The sequence below is a fragment of the Dipodomys spectabilis genome, unplaced genomic scaffold (genome assembly GCF_019054845.1).
Source record: "Dipodomys spectabilis isolate Male_0828 unplaced genomic scaffold, ASM1905484v1 ptg000175l, whole genome shotgun sequence".
Classification (NCBI taxonomy): Eukaryota; Metazoa; Chordata; class Mammalia; order Rodentia; family Heteromyidae; genus Dipodomys; species Dipodomys spectabilis.
This window is the reverse complement of record NW_024870852.1, coordinates 13,261,016-13,285,929: the sequence shown is the minus strand read 5'-3', so window position 1 is coordinate 13,285,929 and position 24,914 is coordinate 13,261,016. Positions and strand designations below refer to the sequence as shown.

General features: G+C 45.7%; 1 protein-coding gene across 1 annotated transcript; it reads right to left on the bottom strand.

Moving 5' to 3' along the window:
* Positions 1-21,067, bottom strand: Aar2 (AAR2 splicing factor). The gene is made up of 4 exons (XM_042694694.1): positions 21,027-21,067; positions 15,690-16,502; positions 12,024-12,253; positions 1-1,059 (listed from the first exon to the last, which is right to left on the bottom strand). Exons 2-4 carry the CDS (start codon positions 16,444-16,446, stop codon positions 892-894), a joined length of 1,155 nt encoding a protein of 384 aa, XP_042550628.1. The 5' UTR covers positions 16,447-16,502; positions 21,027-21,067; the 3' UTR covers positions 1-891.
* Positions 21,068-24,914: the final 3,847 nt, after the last annotated feature.

Here is a 24,914-nt window from a genome sequence, read left to right as displayed (position 1 = left end):
TTAGTTTCATCTCCAAGACTTTAATGCACACTATGCTCTTGGAAAAACATCTCCAAGGAAACAAGAGGAAATGAAGTCTTAACCAGCGGGACTCTCGTCCACAGACATGCTGAGAGCCCAGCCTTGGAGAAGGATGGCACCATTTTCAGGAGTGCCATACAAAGTGTGAGGCCAGAGTGGCAGGCCTATGTGCCCATCTAGAGACAACTCCACCCACATGGCGTGATGGGCAGGCCCTCAGGCCCCCAACGACGGCTAGTTCCGCAGCAGGGCAGGATTCTGGCTAATTAGGTCATCTCTGTGGCTTGGAACAGCAGGCACAAAACTTCCGCAGGGCCTAAGAAGCTTGCTTCCCGGGCAAGAACCTTCTGTCATATCTCAGTTATCCGAAACAGTTGTGGTGGGTCTGGTGAGAAACAGGACACGTGGGAGGGCTGCCGAGTCTCACTGCTGAGCAAGGCCTGGGATGGGATGGACAGGGTAGGAGGGGGATAGCACCTAAGGGAAAAGCACCTGAGGACTTACTGGCCCTGCTTTCTGTCATGGACACCCACCTAACAGGCAGGCACACGCTCTAGCTCTGCCTTCCACAACCCCGTATTTAACTGAAAAATTGGCCAACTAACTCTTCAGACTCCAGGGCATCTTTTTTTTTTTTTTAATCATACTATGGAATAAGTGACCAGTCCTCTTGGACTTGGGTTCAGTTTCTCATCAGCAGGAATCAGGCTGCTGAGGCAGGTCTCATCTGGGCCCTCTGAAGGAGAGAAATTTGGTTCCATGTGAGCCATAGCTGGCAGGATCTCTGGTCCCGGCACAGGTCAGGGTGAGTGGAGGGGCCTGGCTGCCGCTGTACAGGAAGGGGTTTCTCATGGCCTGAGCACCCCAGAATTAGCTGGTCTCCACCCCCTCAGGGAGCTCCACCACCACTGGGGCACAGTCCTCAGGCTCCGAGGCAAAATCCCATCGAAACTTCTTGGTCAGGTGGGCTTGGAACTTTTCAGCTTTCTTCCTCAGGGTGGCATCCACAGCAATGCTACAGGCAGAGGAAAAGAAAACCTACAAAGAACAGAAGGTAAGTCACTCCTGAGAACAGAGAGGCCAAGAAAGGTGTGGAAATTTCCTCCTGGTGTTCAGCTATCTAGGGTGCTGGATCAGCTGCTGTTGGCATAAACCCAGACACCTGCGGTGCCCCCCAAACCACAGAAGAAGGCCCAAACTCAGCTGAGACACTGGAACATGACTGGAATGGAAAATTACTATGCTGGGCAGAGAAGCCCCACAGAGAGTAGGTCCAGTGGGGCCACCACCACAGCCTTGCCCCTAGGGGGAAATCTACGAGGGACCTGGGCAGTTAACAGAGGAAGAGACAGTAACTAAACTAGTTAGGAACTAAGAAAGGTTTGAAGGGTGGCACACAAGCCCTTGTACCCTACAAGGTCCCAGAGCCCTTGCCAATGAGACTGAATTGCTGCTCTAGTCTTCTTTTCCCCTTACATATACACCTTAAAAGCTACCTCTGGTGTTCTTTTTTGGGATGTGTGTGCTGGTTGTGGGGCTTGAACTCAGGGCCTGTGTACTGTCCCCGAGCTTCTTTTGATCAAGGGTAGCACTCTACCACTTGAGCCACAGCTCAAACTTTCTTGGTAGTTTATTCGTGGACATTTCTGCCCAGGCTGGCTTTTTTTTTTTTAGTTGGTTGTGGGGCTTGAACTCTGGACCTGGGCGCTGTCCCTCAGCTCTTCAGCTCAAGGCTAGTGTTCTACCACTTGAGCCACAGTGGCTTTTTCCTTCTGTTTATATGGTGCTGAGGAATCGAACCCAGGGCCTCATGCATGAGAGACAAGCACTCTACCACTAAGCCACCTTCCCAGCCCCCCAGGCTGGCTTTAAACCACAATCCTCAGATCTCAGCATCCTCAGTAGCTGAATTCAAGGCACTAGCCACAGGCATCTGGCTGATGTTCATTTTTGGAATTGTGACAAAATATAAAACATTCTTACCATTTAATCCACTTTTTGGTGGGTAAGTTTTCAGGTTCTCGAGCTCTGCTTGGCTTTTTCAGTCATGCCTGGCACTCTAACTCTTGACCCACTCTTCTACTTCCAGTGCTCACTGGTTAATTGAAGAGTTTGGTGTATTTGTTCACTGGGGCTAGCTTGGAATTGCAACTCTCTTAGATCTCAGCCTCCTGAGTGGCTGAGATTACAGGCATGATCGTAGGCTGGGCTTTAATTCACTTTTAAATGTACAGCTAAGTGGCATAAAGTACATTCACACTGCTAAGGAACCATCACCACTATCTACTTCTAGACAGTTTTCTCTTCCCCAACTGATACTGTCCCCATAGAACACAATTTCCTCATACTTTCTTTCCCTCAGCCCCTGTCTCTATGAGTTTGACTGTGCTATGAATCTCATAGACAAGAATCATATACTATTTGTCATTTGTCAAGATTCATCCCCATTTGCCAGGTAGCTGCTGGTGGCTCACACCTGTAATCCTGTAATACTCAGATATGAGGATCACAGTTTGAAGCCAGCCTGGGCAGGAAACTCTGTGAGACTCTTATCTCCAATAAACTACTCAAAAAAGCCTGAAGTGGCACTGTGTCTCAAGTGGTAGAGCACTTGCCTTGAGCAAAAGAAGCTCAGGGACAGCGCCCGTGGGCTTAGAGTTCAAGCCCCAGAACTGGCCAAAAAAAAGATTCCTCCTTATTTTAACACATGCCAGAATGTCCTTCCTTTTCAGAAATGAACAGGCACACTCCTGTAATCTCAGCACTCAGGAGAAGGAGGCAGGAAGGTCCTGAGTCTGAGGCCAGCCTACGTTAACAAATAAACAACAAACCTGAATAATCTGCCACTGCATATACATGTCCCACGTTTTGTTTATCTGTTCATCTGTTGCTGGCCACTGGGGTTGTTTGTTCTTCTTAAATACTGCGAACACAGGAACAGGGCTTACAAATACTTGTTGCAGTCCCTGCTCTTAGTCCTTTTGTGTGTCAACTCAGCAGTGGAACTGCTCTGTGTGGTGGCTCTGTGTCATTGTTCAGGAGGTGCTGTGTGCTGCTTCACAGTACTCCACTGCAACGGCATCACCCTCTCCAGCATACGCAGGGCTCCTGCCACCACACCTTGATCACAAACATTGTAGTCTTCTGCTTTTGTAAACAACAGCCACTCAAGAAAATGTGACACGATTCCTGTTTATAGGCTTCATATGCATTTTCTCTGGCCAGGTGTCCGCTCCAGTCCATTGCCTACCCCCACTCCCTTTTCCTCAGGGGAATGGGGTCAAATCCAGAGCTTTATGTACACTAGGCACGCACTCTCCCACTCTTGGCCTGCTACTTAAGTTGGCTTGTTTTGCTGTTGACTTATAGCAGTTCTTTATAATCTAGACACTGATTCTTTGTTTTGTTTTTTGGTGCTCATCCTGGGACTTGAACTCAGGGCCTGGGCACTGTCCCTAAGCTTTTGTGCTGAAGACGAACACTATACCACTTGAGCCACAGCTCCACTTCCAACCTTTTTGGTGATTAATTAGAGAAAAGAGTCTTGTGGACTTTTCTGCCCAGGTTAACTTTGAACCATGATCCTCAGATCTCAGCCTCCTGAGTAGTTAGATGACAGGTGTAAGCACATCAGCACCTGGCTATCCTTTATTTTGATGTTCTCACATATTGTTTCATCTAATACAAACCTAGAGTGAGGAACAGAACAGCAATCTTCTCCACATCTGAAAGGCACTCCAGATTGTCCTAGTTCCCGACTCACTCTAAGAATAACAGCGCTGAAGAAGTTACACAGAGGATCCTCAGCATGCTCTGGGAAAATACGCCAGAATGTGTGTCTTACGGACATAGATAGAGGCTGAAAGGAGTTAAATGAATGCACTGAAGTTATCCAGAAGAGAAGGAACAGGTTTTCCCAGACTACCACCTGTTATCCTACAGGCCTGTCCCAAAAGATATAGGGTAGAGGGGCTGGGAAGGTGGCTCCGTGGTAGAGAGCTTGCCTTGCATGCCTAAGGCCCTGGGTTCGATTCCTCAGCACCACATAAGCAAAAAGAAAAAAAGCCGGAAGTGGCACTGTGGCTCAAGTGGTAGAGCGCTAGCCTTGAGCTGAAGAGCTGAGGGACAGCGCCCAGGCCCAGAGTTCAGGCCCCACGACCAGAACAAAAAAAAAAAAAAAAAAAAAGATATAGGGTAGAAGCAACTCTTTGGCCCACATTCCCCTCCGGCCATGCAGCAGACCTGTAAACCATGGAAAGGCCTGCCAGGGTTGCATGGAGGGACCCTAGTGAAGGCAAGAGGTTTCCTTTAGCAGCAGATTCCATGCACAATGCTCCTCCCACCCTGCTCTCCACGGTCCTAGTGCTGGCAGGAGGAGTGAGACACAGGCTCCTTTGCAGGGTCTGTGTGAAGCCATCCTGTCACAGCAGTAGCAGTGGCAGGAGGGACAGAGTCAGAGAGTGGGTGAGAGAGTGGGTATACAGAATTAGGGCTTCATTAACTGGGAATCGATTAAATACAGGAATGCAGCCATAATAGAATGCCAGATCAATAACTAATTAGAGGGGCTGTGTGATCTTCATGGCAAAAGGGTGGTGGGGAAAGCCAGGTTGTCCACAACTAATGAAGCCTGCCCTGGAGCACAACTGAACCCTGAATTGGCCTGTAACAAGCAGCAGAGACACCTCCTTCCCATTGCATTAGCTCCGGAAGCCCTAAGCACCGATGGGTCTGTCCTTACAAGTTGTAGGGAGCTTGCTGGGATGAATAAACAAAAGCAAAAAAAGCCTAGGGACAGCACCAATGCCCTGAGTTCAAGGCCCATGACTGACAAAAAATAAGCTTTTTTTTTGGGGGGGGGGGGGGGGCGTTGGTCGTGGGACTTGAACTCTGGGCCTGCATGCTGTCCCTCAGCTCTTCAGCTCAAGGATAGCACTCTACCACTTGAGCTACTTCCAGTCTTCTGGTGGTTTGTTGGAGATATGAGTCTCATGGACTTTCCTACACAGGCTGGCTTTGAATTGTAATCCTCAAATGTCAGCCTCCTGAGTAGCTAGGATTATAGGCATGAGCCACTGGTGCCTGGCAAAAAAAGCTTTCTTCTGTACCTTTTTTTACTCAATAAACTGAATACAATCCTTCTGCTCCAGCCACAATGAGCAGAGCTTCCCAAGCACAGAGGATACTCAACTGTCTCCTCTGATCACACATGCCTTTCTTTCTGCTTTAGACAACTTTCCACCTCCTGCTTTCTCCTCCATAACCCAGCCAACTTTTACCAGTGATTCAGGCTCAGCTCAGGCTCCTCAGACCAAGATGAGAAGGTGCTCCTCTGTGCTTCTCCTTGACCAGTGTTATCTGGCCATGGTCTCATACTCAGTTAGGTAAGAGGTCATTGAGGGCTGAGCTCACCCAAGAAAGAGGAAGCAACTCAAGGCAGTAATTCCCACACTCCTGGTAGTCTGACCTAACATGTTCAATCAACAGAAGACTAAAAAGAACCATAGGTCAAGGGAAATCTATTTTTTGTTCATTTGCACAGGCACTGCCTGCCACCAAATTACTGCTCAATAGCTATATGATGGTGCTGGGAGAAGAGACATATCCTGGGGAGGTGACTTGTACATGCTGCTGGCTCTCAGGCCACCCCTTGGGACAAGCCCTTGTTAAAGCCCAGGATGAAATGAACCTCTGATCCTCTAATGCCACACTAAGGCCTCCCTAAGGACTTCATACTGTGCCGGTACTGTAGTGGTCTACACCACAGAGAACCAGTCCAATTACCAATGGCTCGCCCAGGACTGGTATAGCGTTTGGGCCCACAAGAGGCTCACTGAGTTGGTAGGAACACGACAGAAGGGTGCCCTGTACTTGGTAACAGCCAGAGGTGAGAGGATGGGATAAGACAGATTCACCGTCATCACCCACTCCCCACCCACTCTCCAATATGCCTGAGAGTAAAATCAGAGGCAGGTCCAAAAGGAGCATTTGGTCTAAAAAATAAGGTTTCTAATTTGAAAAGTGCTTTATCTTCTTAAAAGTATCTGTCAACTGAATCTTTACTACAAACCTCACAGGTAGGACAGGAAATTACTACTCCCATTGTACAGACAAGGACACTGGGCATGCTGTACCACACAGGCAGAAATGCTGAGCAAGCTCCAGTACAAGGTATCTCAATTTAATTCCATTTCTCCACCAACACCAAAGTGTCCCACATACTTCATTTCCATCACCGCCTTGTGGGCACCGATAAGTACTTGTGGAGCTGTGACCTCTGTAGGACTCTAGAACCCAGGGCACAAGCCAGAATGGATTTTTTAAATTGATCAACTTTATCAGGGCACAATTTGAACACAAATTCAACCACTCTAAGTGTTTAATTCATTTGGACAAATGTACATAGCCACGTGACCATCCTGAGAGACATTTTCAATTTTTATTCTGGAACTCAGTTGCATGTATGGAAGCCCAGACCACCGTAAGGGCTTTGGGCAGTGCTGTCCTTTGGGTCGAACCTTCCCTCACTCCAGGAATCTATTTTTGACTCTCTTTCACAAAGTTGATATTTTTTAAAGCAAATCAGGAAAAATCTTTGAAGATTTGTACTTAGTTTTCAAGCAATAATTTATTCTGATTCTTTTATTTTCAGAGTAATTTTATGTCTTCTTTAGAAAATTTAGTAATGATCTGGCTATTTTATTCATTAAGGTGAAACCAAGTAAACATTTTCTAACATCACTGAGAAATGAATCATCTTCATTTTAGCAGATGAATCCTAGATATTTAAAAAAATACTTTTGAAAAAGGATGACCACATTTGGCAAACACATTTATCTAAAATAAAAACCATACCTACTGGTATTCTTAATATTAAATATTTTAAAAAGTACCAGCTATTAAGTCTATTATAAAAATTTAAATTAGTCATAAACGTGAAAGCTCTTTTTGTTTGTTTGTTTTTTAACCAAAGTTAAATAAATTGAGTAAGGTTACCTTGAAAAATTAGAAATATTCAGGTAGCGTCACTAAGTATCTCTATCTTATCCTATTTTTGGTTATATCAAAAAGAAGAAACTTCTCCATTCTTTCAATACCCAAATGGTTATTTGACTCAAAATCAAACTGGTCACTCAAAATCAAACTGGTCAGAAGTAGGCCATTTTATTTTTTTATTTTTTGTTGGTCATGGGGCTTGAACTCTGGGCCTGGGCTCTGTCCCTCGGCTCTTCAGGTCAAGGCCTGCATTCTACCACTGGAGCCACAGCACCACTTCCCGTTTTCTGGTGGTTTATTGAAGATAAGAGTCTCACAGACTTTCCTGCCTGGGCTGGCTTTGAACTGTGATCCTCAGATCTCAGCTTCCTGAGTAGCTAGGATTATAGGCATGAACCACCAGCACCTGGCTACAAAGGAATATTTCTTTTTTTCTTTTTTTTGTCATGTAGGCCATTTTATTACTAGAAAGTGGTACTAAAAGCAAGATGATCACTTTCCAGTACTAACAAACCAGCTAGGTGATAAGCAGATAAGCAGGGATTGTGAGATGATTCCCACAATCTTCTGAGGTCAGTTAGAGAATCTGGGATGGTTCATCTGGCGCTCTAGTCATATGGGGCGGCCCACACCAGCTTCAGAATCCAAAGTTCAGCCCTTCATCCACTAGCTCAGTAATTGCGGACAAAATAATGTAAACTCTCTGAGTCTCTTTCCTTACCTGTTCAGGGGATTATATACCCAACTTCCCACACTGCTGAGAGGGCTAAAAGAAAAAAGGCACACTGAACAAATACAGGGCACAGCTGATGGCAGAAGTCAGGTAAATGCACTAGTTTGTGCTGTGATAAAATAGCACAGAAATTATTGGCAGAGTCAATGTTTTCCTTAAAGTTAGAGATGGACACTAGCATCCAGCATACTGACAAGACAGGAAGCTAGAAAGCATCTATGGCCTACAGTGACTAGCAAAGAAACCAAGTTATATGACTATCTGAATAAATGCTATGTAATCAGCAGTAAGAATTCCTTTTTTTTTTTTTTTTCTGGTCCTGGAGCTTGAACTCAGGCCCTGGGAGCTATCCTTGAGCCTCAAGCTCAAGGCTGGTGCTCTACCACTTGATCCACAGCACCACTTCCAGCTGTTTTGAGTAATCTATTGGAGATAAGGGTCCTTACGGACCTCTCTGCCCAAGCTGGTTTCGAACTGTGATCCTCAGATCTGAGCCTCCTGAGTGACTAGGATTACAGGCATGAACCACCAGTGCCCAGCTAGCAGTAAGAATTCTTATTCTGTACATAACTCTAACATACTATTAAATTCAGATTATCCTATCATAGGCTTTAAACAAATTATGATGATTTAAGTTACTTTAAGTAGAAGAAAAAACTATAAATTTATAAAACAAAGAGTTTTTTCAAGTTAATTAGAGTTTTTATTCATGCTAAATCCAAAGGATTTGTAAAAATCAGTGACATCTACTCAAAAGTACCCCGTATAGGAAAGCTTGAAGAAAAAAAAAAAGGCCAAAGCCATTACAGGGCTGATTTTCCCCACGTGAATACGACAGTTTTTAATGTCTTTAAGTGCTTACCCATACAAACACAAAGCCCAGTCCGTAGGCAGTAGCCATTTTCACTCCTCAGTAAGGAAGCCAGCTGCACTTAGTTGACTACCTGGGGCCAGAGCACGAAGCTTTAAGGGCTCAATCATTCATTTACAAACACCCTGAGTGAATGCCTCTGGGAGGGGGTGGGAGTGGGGGAAAACTGGACTCTCTATCAGATGGCATCATGTAGCTCTCCATTTTAAAACAAAACAAAAAACACCTTTATAATATCCTTGTCCACACTATGCCTTTTGACACTTCAGTCACCCCTTAAGTTCATGGCCAAATGCCTCCCTTGACATAAGGCCTGTCCTAAATACCCTCAAATCTCAACCAGTCAGAATCCATTACTCCCGCTTTGGTGCTCCTAATATCGTTTGATGAGACTTCACAACTGACACTTAGCATACTCACATTGCCATATAACTATAAAATCTTTCCATCTGAAAACAACCAATAACACAAAGTGCGATAAGTGCTAGCCCTTAACAAGCTGTTGAAAATAACCAGATAAGCAAATAATTGTTCTTGTGTATAAAGAGCCCATAGTTCAATGGGCAAATCAGGGAGAAACTACATTAACTCAGGAAGCAAAACTGTTCAATATGCTAGTGGTGAGTACAAAGCAGGTAAGAGAAAAGAAGGTGGCATGAAAAAGCATGGCCTGTGTGCAACCCAACAGGGGGCTACCGACATTGACTCAATGGGATGAACAAGGGGAGGAAGGGAAGCTGGAGAAGAGGGTAAGAGCCAGGACGCTGAGGCCTTGGAACCAAATGTTTGGGCTTTTAAATCCTAGGCAATGGGAAGCCAAGAGAAAGGGTCAGAACCACATTTTGAAGCAACTCAGGTGGCAATGTGGGAGATGGATGGATGTGCTAAGGGCCTAAGTGTGGAGGCTGACAAATTCTGATGCCTTGTAAAGGAGGTGGAAACACCAGGGCCAGGGCAGGGACCATGCTGCCTTCTAAACATTTACTGCTCTCTGGAGTTATTTAGTTAATTCATTTGTTCACTTCCCCCTGTGGGGCCTCTGTATGACTTGCTCACAGTTTCTTTTCCACTTCTATAACACAGCCTTGCATACAGCTGGTGCTTAGTCAACAACAAATCCCTTGAGGGCAGAAACCCTAGTTAATTCTACATGCACTCCTTAACACTTTCAGAACATTCTATATAAATGATGCTCAACTTTTTGTTGATGTATTTTTTAAAGGCATGAGTTCTTAAGGTTTCTAAACATAGTATCAAATTTTCTTGGTGAAAAGCTCAAAAAGAATTTTTCTAACTACAAGCTTTGTACAATCCATCTGAGCACCTAGAAATCTGGCTGGGTCTTTCTGCTTTTAAAATCCCTGCTGGTAACAAAGAATCAGCAAAGAATGCTCAGGACAGTGGCCAGGATAACCATGGACAAGGTAGATCTCCTGTTTGTGTGACAGCACTCACTCCTTCTCTTCCTTAGGCTGTAGCCACTGACTGAGGCAAGTCAGGTGATGCTTCTCACACTACCCCACAACCCACAAACAGTATCTTTGTGGAAAGGTCTCACTGAGGAAGAATGAGGAGATTAAGTTTCTTTGTTCAATTAAGAATCAATTAAAGGGTAGTTTTATAACTCTTCTAGATTATGCCATGTTCAAGTCATTAGCTGATAGATTCATCATCACAATCTGTAAAAGTCTTTCTAGTGCCAGTTTCCAGCTAACTGCCTACTCAAAGGGACTCTTCCAACAGCAAGTTCATTTTAGAAAACTGCTTTGCACTTCTGAGAAACAGGCTACTGGTGGTGTCTCCATCCACTTCCACCAGGAATCCTTCCTGGGAGGTTCCTATATTCAGTATTTCAGGCCATCAGCACAAACACTCAATCAAATCTCAAGACTGTGTATGCTTAACAGACTGTGAGTTTAAGTAAATGACTTAACTTTCCTGAGTCTGTTTTTCCATTCGTAAATCCGGAACAATCTGCTCTGAGAACCCATATAGTGTGGTGAGCACAGTGTGTGAAACCGAACATCATTTACTGAATGCTACTGGTTGTGGGGGGGTGGGCGGGTGGGGAGGGGGGGATAAGGGAGGGGAAGGAACTACGTTGCATGGAGTAGGCCTCTGGGGTCTCTTACAGGGAAAGAAAGTTACAAAATGTAAGTGACAAAGGCTGTCCCAAGTACAGAAAGGGAACTAATCTGTTCGCAAAGGGAGGAAATAGCACAGGATGAAGAATCTAAGTTGTTTGAAGCTCCTTCCCTAATTACCACTCATAATGAAAATTTAATTGCTAAGTTAAAAGCAAATTTCACTTTTTCTGTCAGAGAATCTCTGTAGAAACTGGCACATTTTGTTTGAACAGGAAATCAAAGTTACTTTAATGCTTAAATGAGATCTAAGGAGCTGCAGATGTTTCTGTGGGAATAACAAGCTTCAAAATTCTGCTCTACTGGGTTGTAGCAGCTCAGAGAGGTGGAAGGGAGGGAAAAAGAGGGGGAAAGAAGGGGAGAGAGGGGGAGAGATGCTGCTTTGAGCTGAGGCTCTGGCTTGGTTGTGATCTGTTCCCCAAGGGTTCATGTACTAGAAGTTTTGTCCCCAGTGTGGTGATATTAAGAGGTGGAGCCTGGTGGGGGGTCCTTAGGCCACTGGGTGGTACCCCTGTAGAGGATTAATGTGGTTCTCACAGGACCTCTGTTAGCTCTACAAGGACTGAACTGGATTCCTGTATGCATCTCCTCCTGCAAAGATGCTCTTGGTACTAACCAAAGGCCAAACTGATTAGTCCACCTGACCTTGGACTTCCAGCATCCAGAACTGTGAAACTGCTTTTCACTATTAGTCTGTCTCATATTTGATTATGGTAATAAAAAAACGACAGGGGCTGGGGATGTGGGTTAGTGGTAGAGTGACAGCCTTGCAGGTATGAAGCCCTGGGTTTGATTCCTCAGTACCACATACACAGAAAAGGCTAGAACTAGAGTAGTGACTCAAGTGGGAGAGTGCTACCCTTAAGCAAAAGCAGTTCAGGGACAGTGCCCAAGCTCAGAGTTCAAGCCCCAGGACTGGCAAAAAACAAAAACAAAAACAAAAAAAACAAAAAACAAAACAAAAAAAAAAAACCCGACAATACTGAGTAACCCAAAGAAATAGAAAAGATGCAAATTCTAAGTCTCACAGTGCATGGGATGTCTGGGGAAAGAAGAGGAGAGGGCTTGCGACGGGCAGGGGGTGGCGTGGCAAGGGCTATCCCCCCAAAAGGCTCCTTGATAGAAACTTTCAACAAAGGAGAAAACAAGGAAACATCTCAAGATCAGGAACGGCAATCAAGAAACGTCAGGGTCTGGGGCGCTTTAAACCTTTGCTATCATTCTGACCCACCTGGGCATCAGCTAACAGAATGCTCACCTGTAATGTACTGGTGAGGAAGTTGTCTTGAGAGACAATGTCCACGAAGAAGTCAGCAGGGATCTCGCCAAGCTGGTGGTAGAGGATGGAGATAAGGTTGATGTAGAGTGTGTGGTGCTTCACCATAGCTGCTTCTGACCGGCACAGAAGGTTCAGGAGCCGCTTCCAGTGCTCAAATGCCTCATACACATTGCCCAGGAGGAAGCATACAAAGGCAAACTGGAGTTCACCTGCAAGATACAGAGGAGAGGTATGACCCCAAAGGCAAGAACTTCCAGTGGGCTTACATGGCTCAGAAGACCACCAGTTCCACTGACCTCAGCAATGGGAATGTCTGTCCTTGTCATTCTAGCATAGGCTAACATGGACTTTGGACCTAGCAGGTGCTTAGTTCATGTTTGTTAAACTGCCATAAATTCAAATTGTGGGGGTTCAAACTGTGGTTCTGGATTTATGTAAAGTCAGCCTGCAGAGGAGCAAGTCCTAGTATTTGTCTGGCACTTTAAAAGGTGGACACAAACTCGGCTATTCATCAGAATTACTGGAGAAGCTTGTTAGAAGTAGAAGCTTGCTTCAGTCTCAGAGATTTGGGTTGAGGAGAGATGATGGTTCGAGGATTTATAACCCTAATAAGCTCCCCAGGCGATTCGTTGCAGATGACCCACCTCAAGGTCAAGGAAACATTGCATTATACCACCACACAGCCCTCAACCCAACTCCCCAGTGAGACCACGGAAGGTGGTATTGACCCCCTTTTATAGAGGAGGTCAGGGGCTTGCTCGAGATTGCATATTTAATGCTTTGCAAGGTGAACGACGGGCAGGCAGAACAACTCCCTGCTGGGCAGAAACACTCCTAGAGCCTCCCAGAACAGGAAAATTCATGAGCTCTTATTTCAGGGCTAGCCTGTTTATTTAATCACAGGACTTTGATTTAATCTCTATGAGCAGCCTGGGGACTAAGAGCCTGAGCTCTGGAGCCAAACTACCTGGATTCAAATCTTAGCTCTACCACTTAGCAGCTGTGCAACCTTGGGCAAGTTGTATAATGAATTTATGCTTCCATTTTCTTATTTGAGAGTTGTACTGAAGATTATAGAACTGATACATAGCATGTAAAGCATTTAGAATAATACCTGGCATAAAGCAGCACTGAAAAACATTAGTTACTATTCCCAATTTCACTGAACGCCTGGCTCAAATGACAAGAAAACCTGATGACCCAGAAGCCACAATTCATTGGACAACCAAGTAGGTCTTGGCCTGCTACAGATATGCTAGGTGACTACAGACATTCTCACCTGACTTCAAAAGCAGCTATAAATTCAATGAAATGTACTATCACATGTGCTATAAAAAGAATGGATTAGCACAGCACCATATATCTCCTTAAATGTATGGCATTTGATCTTTCACCACCAGGGATCTGGGAAAACTAGTTCCCTGTCCTCAAACTTTTGGAACCAAGCCTGATTTGTGAGAATAGTCACCTGGCCCATGTATTTAGACACCTGACCAATCATTTCAAAATACAATCCAACTTTCTTTCTAAATGACTTATTTCTCAGGAAGGCTTTACCTAGTGAATTTCAGAAACTAAATATCACCCCATGTTTTGCATTTGGAATATGTACTTAAAATTTATGCACTTCTGACCTTGTCTGAAATTAAATTATAAGAAATAATTTCAAGGAGCCGTTATATAGATTCAGGTATTGGTGAACCCAGGGCCTTTTGAGCTTGACCCCAAGCTCCTATCAATTTTAAACACGTTTCAAGTGTTACTTAAAATACTATATAATACATTGAGATTTGCCTTTCAGCACAGGCATGGTGGCTCACCCCTATAATCCTAGCTACTCTGGAGATAGGAAGATTAGGAAGATCATGGTTTAAGGCCAGCCCAGGTAAAAGGTTATGGAAACCTTCAACTCAATGAGTGGGAATGGTGGAACAAACCTATCATACCAGCTAAGCAGGAGGCCACTGGTAAGAGGATCAAGGTCTAATGCCAGCTAGGCAAAAATTCTACCTCAAAAATAACTAAAGCAAGGTGTGAGGGGGTACGGCTCTGCTGGTAGAACACCTGCCTAGCAAGCCCTGAGTTCAAAGCCTTGTACTTCCAAGAAAAAAAGAGAAAAGGAAAGGAAAGGAAAAGGTTCCTGTACCCTTGTATCATCAGCTAAGCCAGCGATTTTTTTTAAATCTTATATTCAAATTTCTCACCAATCTTCCAATAGGAAGCTATACAAATTACTTGAACTACACAGAAACAAAACAAAGCAAAACAACCATTCACCACAAAAACAAAACCAATAGTTACTAAAGAGGTGACAAATGTTTGCTGTCTCTAGAATAAAAGAAATGTAAATAAAAATGAGATGCCTCTTTTCATCTAGTCAACTGAAGAGGCTCTAGCTAGGAAACCAAGCCTACTGCAGTAAAAGGGTAGGAAAGGGCTTCTACCAGTCATCAAGGATGAGCAAACCCTTCTGGCAACACAACCCAATTCAACAATTCTAAGCCTAAATGTCTGCACAAGTACACTCATGGATGCTCATGATATTTATAACGGGGAAAAGCAGGAACCTCTTTAAGGCCCAGAAAACTGGTTCAATAACTGAAAATGCTAAACAGCCACTAAAAATGGGGTGACCATTAGTGACACAGACATGTCTATATTAGAGAAGACTATAAAATAATATACTTTAGTCCTGTTTTTTTTAAAGTCAAATATACAACTAGACTCCTAACTGAATTCTTTTTTTTAAACATAACTGAATCCTTAAAAGATTAAAATAGAAAAGGTTGAAATAAAAAAATAAATTAAATTTAAAAAAGAAAAGAAAGTACACCAAAATATAAAAATGGTTATTTCCAGTTAATAGGATATGAAGTGGATTTATTTTTGTTTTCCCTATATAATGCATATATTTTATAACAAGAAGGGGAAAAAAACAAAATACTACAAAAACAAAATAAAAACCACTGTCCAAGCCGGGCGCCGGTGGCTCATGCCTGTAATCCTAGCTACTCAGGAGGCCGAGATCTGAGGATCACAGTTCAAAGCCAGCAAGGGCAGGAGTGAGACTCTTATCTCCAACAAACCACTAGAAAACCGGAAGTGGTGCTGTGACTCAAGCGGTAGAGCACTCGCCTTGAGCTGAAGAGCACAGGGACAGTGCCCAAGCCGAGTTCAAGCCCCACAACCGACAAAAAAAAAATCACTGCCCAGTCTAAAGTAGTAGAGACCAACACCTTGGGAAACCTAGGGATAAGCAGGTGGCAGGAATACTATTTGGCCAAAGCGAGCTCCGGGCTCTGGTCTCAGTTCAACCACTCTGTTGGCCAAATCCTTTCCCTCTATAGAGCTGGGCCACATCAGTGGTTCCCAAAAACAAGTTACCTGCACAGATTTACCTAGGATGCTTGATTATTACAAGATAGCCAGCCAAATTGCTGGAGCCCTGAAGCAGATCTCCTGATTCAAAACCTCTAGCATAAGGGTAAAAATATACCTGTATCTTTTACAAGTATACCGAATGACTCTACCTCCTACCAGGTTTAGGAAACTGAATTAGATAACCCAAGACGTGCCCCTTCTTCTAAAACACTCCTTTTAACATCATTCCCTTGGCCCACTCCCAAAGAGCCTTTTGCTTCTCACCAAGCACATCCTGGGGGCTGCTGGGGAACTGCTTGCTGAGCACAGTTCCCAGGGCATAGCTCAGGTCCATGCTGTGTCTAGTTATCTCTGCTGGTGTAGCTCCAGCTGGGAACATCTGAGTGGGCAACTCTGAGAAACGGATCTCTGTCCCAGCTCTGGGCTTCATCTCAGGCAGGCGGGCCAAGCCCTCTTGGTAGCTTTTGCACTCAGTGCCACAATGAGGCAGATTCTGCCCCACCCGGTCCTTGGTATGCTTCATGGAGAGTACAGGCAGCACGTCTGAGAAGGCACAGATCTGCCGGCTCTCGGGTTGCAACTTCTCCATTGTGGCCTCACTAATGAAGTTAGTGAGTGAGATCCATTTCTTGAGTGTATTATATGGGTAAGGTCCCAAAAACTGGTCCAGCTCTTGGAGATTGGCCCTCATGGCTTCTACTTCAGCTTCTGGTGCTGGGGACAAGTCTATCTCTTCCCGGATGGCGTTCCAGCGCAGGACTGTCAACCCTCGTTGCTGCAGGTTAAGGAAGAAGCCCATCCGAGGACCCACCTCTCTGGGATTAGCCTTGTCCACGCTGCTATAGTGGAGGAAATGGATGCCTGGTGGGATCATCTTCACACCTCGGAACTTGGGCCCCACTTCCCAGGAGTTGTAGTCGATGCCAAACTCAGTTCCCTTGGGCATGTTCAGAATGACCACAGTGGCCCCTTCAAAGAAGAGGTGCTTGGCCAGCTCAGGATCCATCTGCACGGCAGCCATGGGGCTAGTAGTTGGAACCCAAAAAGAGAACCCTTCTTGCTGACCTTCTACAATAGCTGCAGAAAAGAACAAGAGTTAAATAGACCTTGGGGAAAAGTGCTTTATGTGCTGAGCATTGTGTGTATGCAAGAAACTGAAATGACCCTTTCACAGAATTAGTCCCTTAATCCAAATCAACCCTGTTCTACAGAAGAAGAAAATCAGGGCCAGAGAAGACTTTTGTGTTTTGGGTTTTTTGGGTCAGTCATGGAGCTTGAACTCAGAGCCTGGGCACTGTCCCTCAGCTTTTTTTGCTCAATGCTAGAGCTCTACCACTTGGAAACAAGACTCTCACTTACTTTCCTGCCTGGGCTGGCCATGAACTGCAATCCTCAGATCTCATGCTCCTAAATAGCTAGGATTACAGGAGTGAGCCACCAGTGCCCAGCTGTGTTTTGGTTTAAAGAGCAACATTACTACACAGCCAGAAAGCCAAAGAAGAGTGTTTAGATCTGAGGTCACATGGGGGCCCAAATTAAAATCTGGGTTCTGGTGTCACAGGCTAGTGGTTTTTTCATTGCCCAGTCTTATCTGCTCTCAGTTGCATCTCTCCTAAGAGAGAAGAGGATAAGAAAACCTAATAACTATGTCAAGATCATCTTAAGCTATAATTCTGCCCCAAATCTGTTACTAGAGAATTCTAGATGCCTTGGAAAGGATGATTAAATCAAGTTATAACTGTACATACAATTTTCCATCAGCATCTAAAATTCACAAAAGGTCTGGGCACTGGAGAGCTTTTCAACCACTCCTTTTTAAAAAAAATCCTTCAGCGCTACAGACTGAACCCAAGCTACATCCCAGGCCTTCACTTTTCACTCTTTCACAAGCTGTAATCCTAGCTACTCAGAAGGCTGACATCTGAGGATTGTGGTTCAAAGCTAGCCCAGGAAGGAAAGTTCCTGAGACTCTATTTCCTATTAACCACCAGAAAACCGGAAGTGGCACTGTGGTTCAAGTGGTAGAGTGCTTGCTCACCTTGAGCTGAAGAGCTCAGGGACAGGGCCCAAGCCAGAGTTCAAGCCCCACAACTGACCCTTCCCCTCCAACCCCTCCCCCCCAAAAAAGCAAGCTTCAGGGAATGAAGCAACTTCCTGATGAGCCACCATCAGTTGCAGGTCTGGTTCACAATGGATTTTTAGGTGGCAGGGTTGGTTCTAAGTATTTGCAGGATGAAAAACTGTAAAATGCTTACTTTGCCGACCTCTAAACTTCCTATGAGAGCATACTGACAGGAAAACCTCTATAAGCAGGTACTACCTCTGTGGTATTTGTAAGAATGGTTGTAACATGAACTAACTCAAACCAGTTATCTTACCTTTTAATCCTAAATCATCTACCAATACAATTTAATAAATGTTCAGGGCTTGGAATGTGGCTCAGCAGTAGAGTACTTGCCTAGCATGCATGAAGCCCTGGGTTCCTCAGTACCACATAAGCAGAAAAAGCTGGAAGTGGTACTATAGCTCAAATGGTAGAGCATTAACTTTGAGCAAAAGAAGCAGGGACAGTGCCCAGGCCCTGAGTTCAAACCCTAGGACGGACAAAACAACAACAATAACAACAACAACAAATTCCGTTAATTATCTGCACTGTGCCAAGATCTATGCTGGGCCTCGAAAGAAACATCCACAGAGTAAGTCAAAGAGTAAATATTTACCTGGTAGCCCATACTTGTCATCCCAAGTACATGGGAAGCATAAAGAAGAGGATTGTAGACCAAAAAACACGATACCCTATTAAAATAGTGAAAGCAAAAAGGGCTAAAGACATAGCTCAAATGGTAGTGTGCCTACCTAGCAAGCACAAGATTCTGAGCTCTTATTACAGTTCTTAAAGAAAAAGAATTCATGCCGGGCGCTGGTGGCTCACGCCTGTAATCCTAGCTACTCAGGAGGCTGAGATCTGAGGATCGCGGTTCAAAGCCAGCCCCAGCAGGAGAGACCGTGAGACTCCTATCTCCAATAAAAACCACCAGAAAACCGGAAGTGGCGCTGTAGCTCAAGTGGTAGAGGGTTCGCCTTGAGCTGAAGAGCTGAGGGACAGCGCCCAGGCCCAGAGTTCAAGCCCCACGACCGACAAAAAAAAAAAAGAAAAAGAAAAAGAATTCACAAGCAGAAAAAAACAATTGCTGTTTAATTGTTTACTTCTTGCTTTTTTTTTTTTTTTTTTGGTGCTGGTCCTGGGGCCCTGTCCATAAACTCCTTTTTGCTCAAGGCTAGTATTCTACCATTTGAGCCACAGCACCACTTCTGGCTTTTTCTGGGCAGTTTATTGGAGATAAGAGTCTCACAAGCCAGAACCACTGATGGCTCATGCCTGTATTCCTAAATACTCAGGGAGCTGGTATTTGAGAATCATGGTTTGAAGCCAGCCTGGGCAGGAAAGTCCATGAGACTCAATCTCCAATTAACCACCAGAAAACCAGAAGTGGCATTGTGGCTCAAAGTGAAAGAGCACTAGCTCTGAGTGAAAAAGCTCAGGGACAGGGCTCAGGCCCTGTTCAAGTCCCACAACTGACAAAAAAGCCTCATGGGTTTTATTGCCCAGGCTAGCTTTGAGCTGTGACCCTCATATATTAGCCTCTGAGTAGTTAGGATTACAGGCATGAGCCAACAGTGCCTGGAATTACTTCTCACATTTTAACCAACCAAACAAACAAACCATAAAGTGTAGGAAGATCAGTCTTTTTACAAAAATTCAAAAGTATATTTTATTATTTGTACCTAAAAAAACACTACAAATGATTCTTATTCTGGGGCTGGGAATGTGGCTTAGTGATAGATTGCTTGCCTAGCATGCATGAAGCCCTGGGTTCAATTCCTCAGTACTACATATACAGAAAAAGCCCTAAGTGGTGCTATGGCTCAGTGGTAGAGTGCAAGCCTTGAGCAAAAAGAAGCTCAGGGAGAGTGCCCAGGCCTGGAGTTCAAGCTCCACACAAACACACACAAAGTTTGAAAGGCACTACTTGACATATTTATATCTTCCCCTTCCTAATCATAATCTAGAATTCAGAAAGTGCTTAATAGCTGTGGAATGAACAGAAATTCCATTTAGAGTAATTGCTCATCTATTAGCCATCTTCCCTGTGGCATTCCCTTCACTCTAATTCTGCCATCCTTCAATTCTCTTCATTGTATCTCCAGCAGCTGGCACACGGTCTGGCACAGAGCGGAGGCTGGGAAAGGTTTACTGAGTATGCACAGTACTCTGCAGCATACCAGCCTGACTGGCCTCAGGGTCTGTAAGTTCCTCACAGTCCTGGTGTACAACTATCTCCTTCCACTCTCCACTACCTCTCCAATCCATCCTCCCTTACACACAACGCTGGCTTGACCTTCAATCCTTTCTCCATCCAACCGCCAGAATGACCATTTCAAAATGCCTATCTTATACCATCCCACTCATTTGCCTTCTAGAGTGCCTCTAAGGTAACCACAAAGGCTGAACTACAAAGCCCCACGACACACACCCTTCAAGTCGGAGTGCACTCTCCCCACCGAGCACTCGGTCAAATCATTTTTTTTTTCTTCTGATCTCAGCTCAATATTCACTTCCAAGGTCAAGCTTCCTTGACCCTGGGATAGAACGGGGGAGCTGGACAGGGGAAGGAGTTGTGATTACACCTGGGAGCTTCCTGACTTTTCCACGACCACTTACACGGTTGTGATTTTGATTGAGAGCTGTCATCCCCACAAGATTTGAGTCCTTCGAAATCCCTAGCACCTGCCCGATGCTTAGAAAGCAGTTACTTAGTAAAATACAGTAGCCACTGTGCAGACCAGAAATAAAGGCTCGTTACTGGGGAGACTTCACCCCCCGGGTCGCGCAGAGTGAGTCGGGTACGACTAAGTTTCCTCGGCTGTGACTCGGTGCGCAGCAGGGCGCCGGGACGGCCACCACGCCCGCGGTCCCCGGGACGGCCTCGACGCCCGCGGTCCCCGGGACGGCCTCGACGCCCGCGGTCCCCGGGACGGCCTCGACGCCCGCGGTCCCCGGGACGGCCCACCGAGACGGTCCCCGGGACGGCCTCGACGCCCGCGGTCCCCGGGACGGCCCACCGAGACGGTCTCCGGGACGGCCTCGACGCCCGCGGTCCCCGGGACGGCCCACCGAGACGGTCCCCGGGACGGCCTCGACGCCCGCGGTCCCCGGGACGGCCTCGACGCCCGCGGTCCCCGGGACGGCCTCGACGCCCGCGGTCCCCGGGACGGCCACCACACCCGCGGTCCCCGGGACGGCCTCGACGCCCGCGGTCCCCGGGACGGCCCACCGAGACGGTCTCCGGGACGGCCTCGACGCCCGCGGTCCCCGGGACGGCCTCGACGCCCGCGGTCCCCGGGACGGCCCACCGAGACGGTCTCCGGGACACCCGCCGCGTTCCCACCCCGGCCCGCGGCCCGCACGCGGCCGCCCGGGCCACAGAGGCCTCGTTCGCCGCAACCCGCGGGCCCGAGTCGTGAGGAGCAGCGGCCTGCTCACACAGACCACGGAACGAGGAAAAAGAAAAGAAAAGAACGGCGGGAGACGCCACTCACCTTCCTCACTTCTCGCTCCCGTACCGCGGAAACGGACCGGAAGTTTGGCCGTTGGGGGGGCGGGGGAGGAAGCGCCCGGTGAGAGCGACGGAAAAAGCCGTCCGGCCGAGCGCTCGGTCACAGAAGGAAAGGCCCGGGGCCGCAGGTTCCGCCTGGTCAAGCAATGCATTTTAACTATTCCTAGGCTTTCGTTTTGCCTGAATTGTGGGATAACAACGTTTGTTACTAAACGATGCATAACATAGCCACTGCTTTGGTCTCAAGCAGTCAAGATCATTGAAGAACGGTCCCGGTCACGGCTCCCCAACAAGCTTCCACACTCAGATTCTCTTCAGCCAATCTGTCAGAGCTGGCCCATTGCCACCCAGTTTCCGCTTTGTAGTCACACTCAGCTCTAGGGGAGAGAGAGCCTCCGAAACTCAGGCCCTAGCCCAGGGAAAACCAGTCTCAGCAGCTGTGGTAGCCACTACATAAGCCACTGGTGGTCACCAAGTCTCCTGAAAGCCTAGCCTGACATTTCTGGTTGAGGAAGGAAATTTGCCTGTCTTATGCTACACTGTTTCCTTGGGTCCTAGGGCAAAGCTATTTCAAAACATGTGTTATGCACTTAATTAATAATGATACTAACTTGGTATCGGTGAGCAGCTTCTATTCATGAGTCTAGCCCTGTGCTAGGTGGTTTTATTCTTTGGGCTCCTCTAAAGAAGCAGAGTGGGCTGAGCACCAGTGGCTAATGCCTGTACTCCTATCTACTCAGGAAGCTGAGATCTGAGGATGGCCGTTAAAGGTATCTTGGGCAGGACAAGTACATGAGACTCTATCTTCAATTGACCACCAGAAAACTTGAAGTGGAGCTGTAGCTCAAAGTGGTAGAGTGAAAAAGCTCATGGACAGCCCTCCAGGCACTGAGTTCAAGACCCACGGCCCTCCCCCCCCCAAAAAAAAGAAAAAACAGAAAAAGAAAAAAGAGGCAGTGGATAGGAGATATATCTTAAGCAATTCATTACCAAGGAATTGGTTTATGTGATAGTGATGTTTGGCTATATAATGCCAGAATCATAGGGCAGGCTACTTGGATATTATTTCAAATCCTTACACTATTCCTTTTCACTTTTCAGTCAACAAGAGAGAAAATTGAAGTTCCAGAGAGGCAGAGTTAGGATGCAAATCACGGTCTAACTGGCTGTTCTCCACCTTGTGTTCCTGCTTTTTAGCTTGTCTGTCACACTTCCTCAGTGACAGCTAGACACATCAATGTGTCTCAGTAACAAGTCGTCTCTAAAGAGGATGCAGACTAGGCTGGCACTGCAATCATGCTAATCACAGTGGGCTCCTGCAGGGCTAACCAGAAGTGACCTCTGAAGTTAAGCACATCAATCTCAGCCTGTCAGTCCCATTTCCTGCCTGATGTAGCTCAGCTTCCCACTTCTAGTCTTAGTCTCACAGCTCCCTGTTATAGATGGGTTCACCATCACCTCAGAGACTCCAGAACACTTAACACTGGACATAAAAGAAGTAGCCTGATGGCCCAGGAAGCCCTGCCTTTGGCTTGCAATCTTTATTCAAATCAGGGTTTCTGATCCTTGGTATATTTGGGGCCAGATAATTCTTTGTTGTAGATAGCTGTCCTAAGTATTATAGGATGTAGTAGCAACCCAGAGCTGCGGCCTCACATGCCAGGAGCACCCCTCAGTTGGGACAACAAACGTCTCCAGGCAGTGCTCCATCATCCTCCCTCCAATCCTAGTTCAGAAACACTGATTTAGATGAACCAATCATTCCCAAGAAGCTGAGGCTGGTCATACAGATCCAGGGAGCATATGACCCTGAGTTGTGTGGGGACCCAGTGTTTGCAAACCAAGCCCTATTCCAGAATCTCAGTAGTGACCAATCATTAAAGGAAACCTACCGGGAAAATTCTGGGAAGAATTCACAAAGCACCTCACAGCAATTATCTTTAACAATAATGGGAATCCAGAGACAGCTGGAGAACTACTTTTTATCACACAGCCTTTGCATTATTTAGTAAATTACCTTTATAAGAAAATGATATTTAATATCTGAAATTATGAGTAAATGCTCTGGATAAAAGTATTTAGAACCAGGTTCTGGCTATCATCCTAGCTACTCAAAAGGCTGAGATCTGAGGATCACAGTTCAAAGTCCATGAGACTTTCCTGAAAACCAGAATGTACCTAGGGCTCAAGCGTTAGAACCCTAGCCTTGAGCAAGAGAAGTTCAAGGACAGCACCTAGATTCTGAATTCAAGCTTCAGGACTGGTTTAAAAAAATATTTTTAAAAATATGTAAAATGGTATGTACAACAAGGTTTCAACTCTGAAAAAAATACATATGTGTGGAATAAAAGACTCATTGGTTTGCTTTTGGGCAATATAGAAAGGTGGCCTGGGGCAAGTCACTGATAGAATAAAGGAGAAAATGTAGTATATGTACCTCAAATGGTCCAAGGAACGAGTCTAGATTTTATATGTTTGGGTTTTTTGGAGGTTTTTTTTTTGGTAATACCTTTGCATTCATTTTTATGGAGAGTCTTTCCTTTGGCAAATAACACTAATTTTTCATTTATGGAAACAGTAATAATATAGCTTCTTTTAAAACAATCATTCAAGTTAGCCAATTTAAAGAAAAAAAGGTCAATCATGGAGCAGGTGATAGGCTATGGCAACATGTATGAAGGTTATGGTCAAAGGCTGGAGTGGAGGCCTGAGTACCTGACTTATCCACAAGGCTCCCACTGTGGGGGAGGGGGTACAGGAGGGATAGCATGGTCTTCCCTCACCACATCCCTCCGGGCATTGGAACTAGTCTGCTTACTGCTCCTATGTGCTTGTTCTCACCCAAGTTTGTTACCTTACTTGATCTTTCTCTTCATTCAGCTCACACTACCTCCTCAGGGAGGCCCTTAACTGGCTGTTTTTTTTTTTTCCTGTTGGAGGGAGACATGCTGGGGATCAAACCTGAGACCTTACATATGCTAAGCACACATTCTACCAGTAAGCTGCCCTCTCAACCCTGACCACTTTGTTGAAGCACATCTCCCTCTCTGCATTTCTTTCCTGGTGCTGATCACTCTGTCATTGTCATTGCCTTTAAACAGGGAGCTGCCTGTTTGGTTGTTCATTTCTCTCAAGAGCCTCTCAGCTCCTGCACAGTAAGGACTTTTGCCCTATTTGCTGCTGACCTACTACAGAGCCCAGCCACTGTCTTGGGCTTCATTGGGAGTTCTGAACATTTGTTGAATAAAAGTATTCTAAGTTGGGAGGTTTCTAATCTAGTTTTATACCAACGTACCAGTAGCCAAGGTTCGAGAGAAGGAAAGACAGAGAGGGAGTGGGGAGGGAGGAGAGGGAGAGAGGGAGGCAGAGGAAGTCTGTGGTTCAGCATCAAACACATTTATTTCACTTTTATTGAGTATACAAGAACAGAGAGCACACGCATACAGCACGGAGCACTGAGGTGGGGAGCATGGGGACGAGAGAGGAGAGAGGGGTGTGAGTTAAAAAGAACAGGACAGCATTGCAGTTGGTTGGTAAGGTGCTTTTGAAAAAAATATATCTATTTAGAATGATGTTTCTCATGCAATTTCAGGCCAGTCTTGAAATGTGCTTGCAGGATTCAAAAACTGACACTTCTGACACTTCCCTTACCCTCAGATGGAAAAGATCCAGAGAGAGCAAAATAAGCAAAAATAAAAGTTGGTAAGATGGCACTGTGGGGAAAAAAAACAAAACAGAAACAAAATCCCTGGAGACCATCTCTTTTACTCTGCTCATTTTGAAGGCAGGGAAACTGAGGTCCAAAGAGAATGGGACTAGCCCAACTGTCACATACTGAGTTAGAGGCTGAGCCAGGAGCGTCACTCAGAAC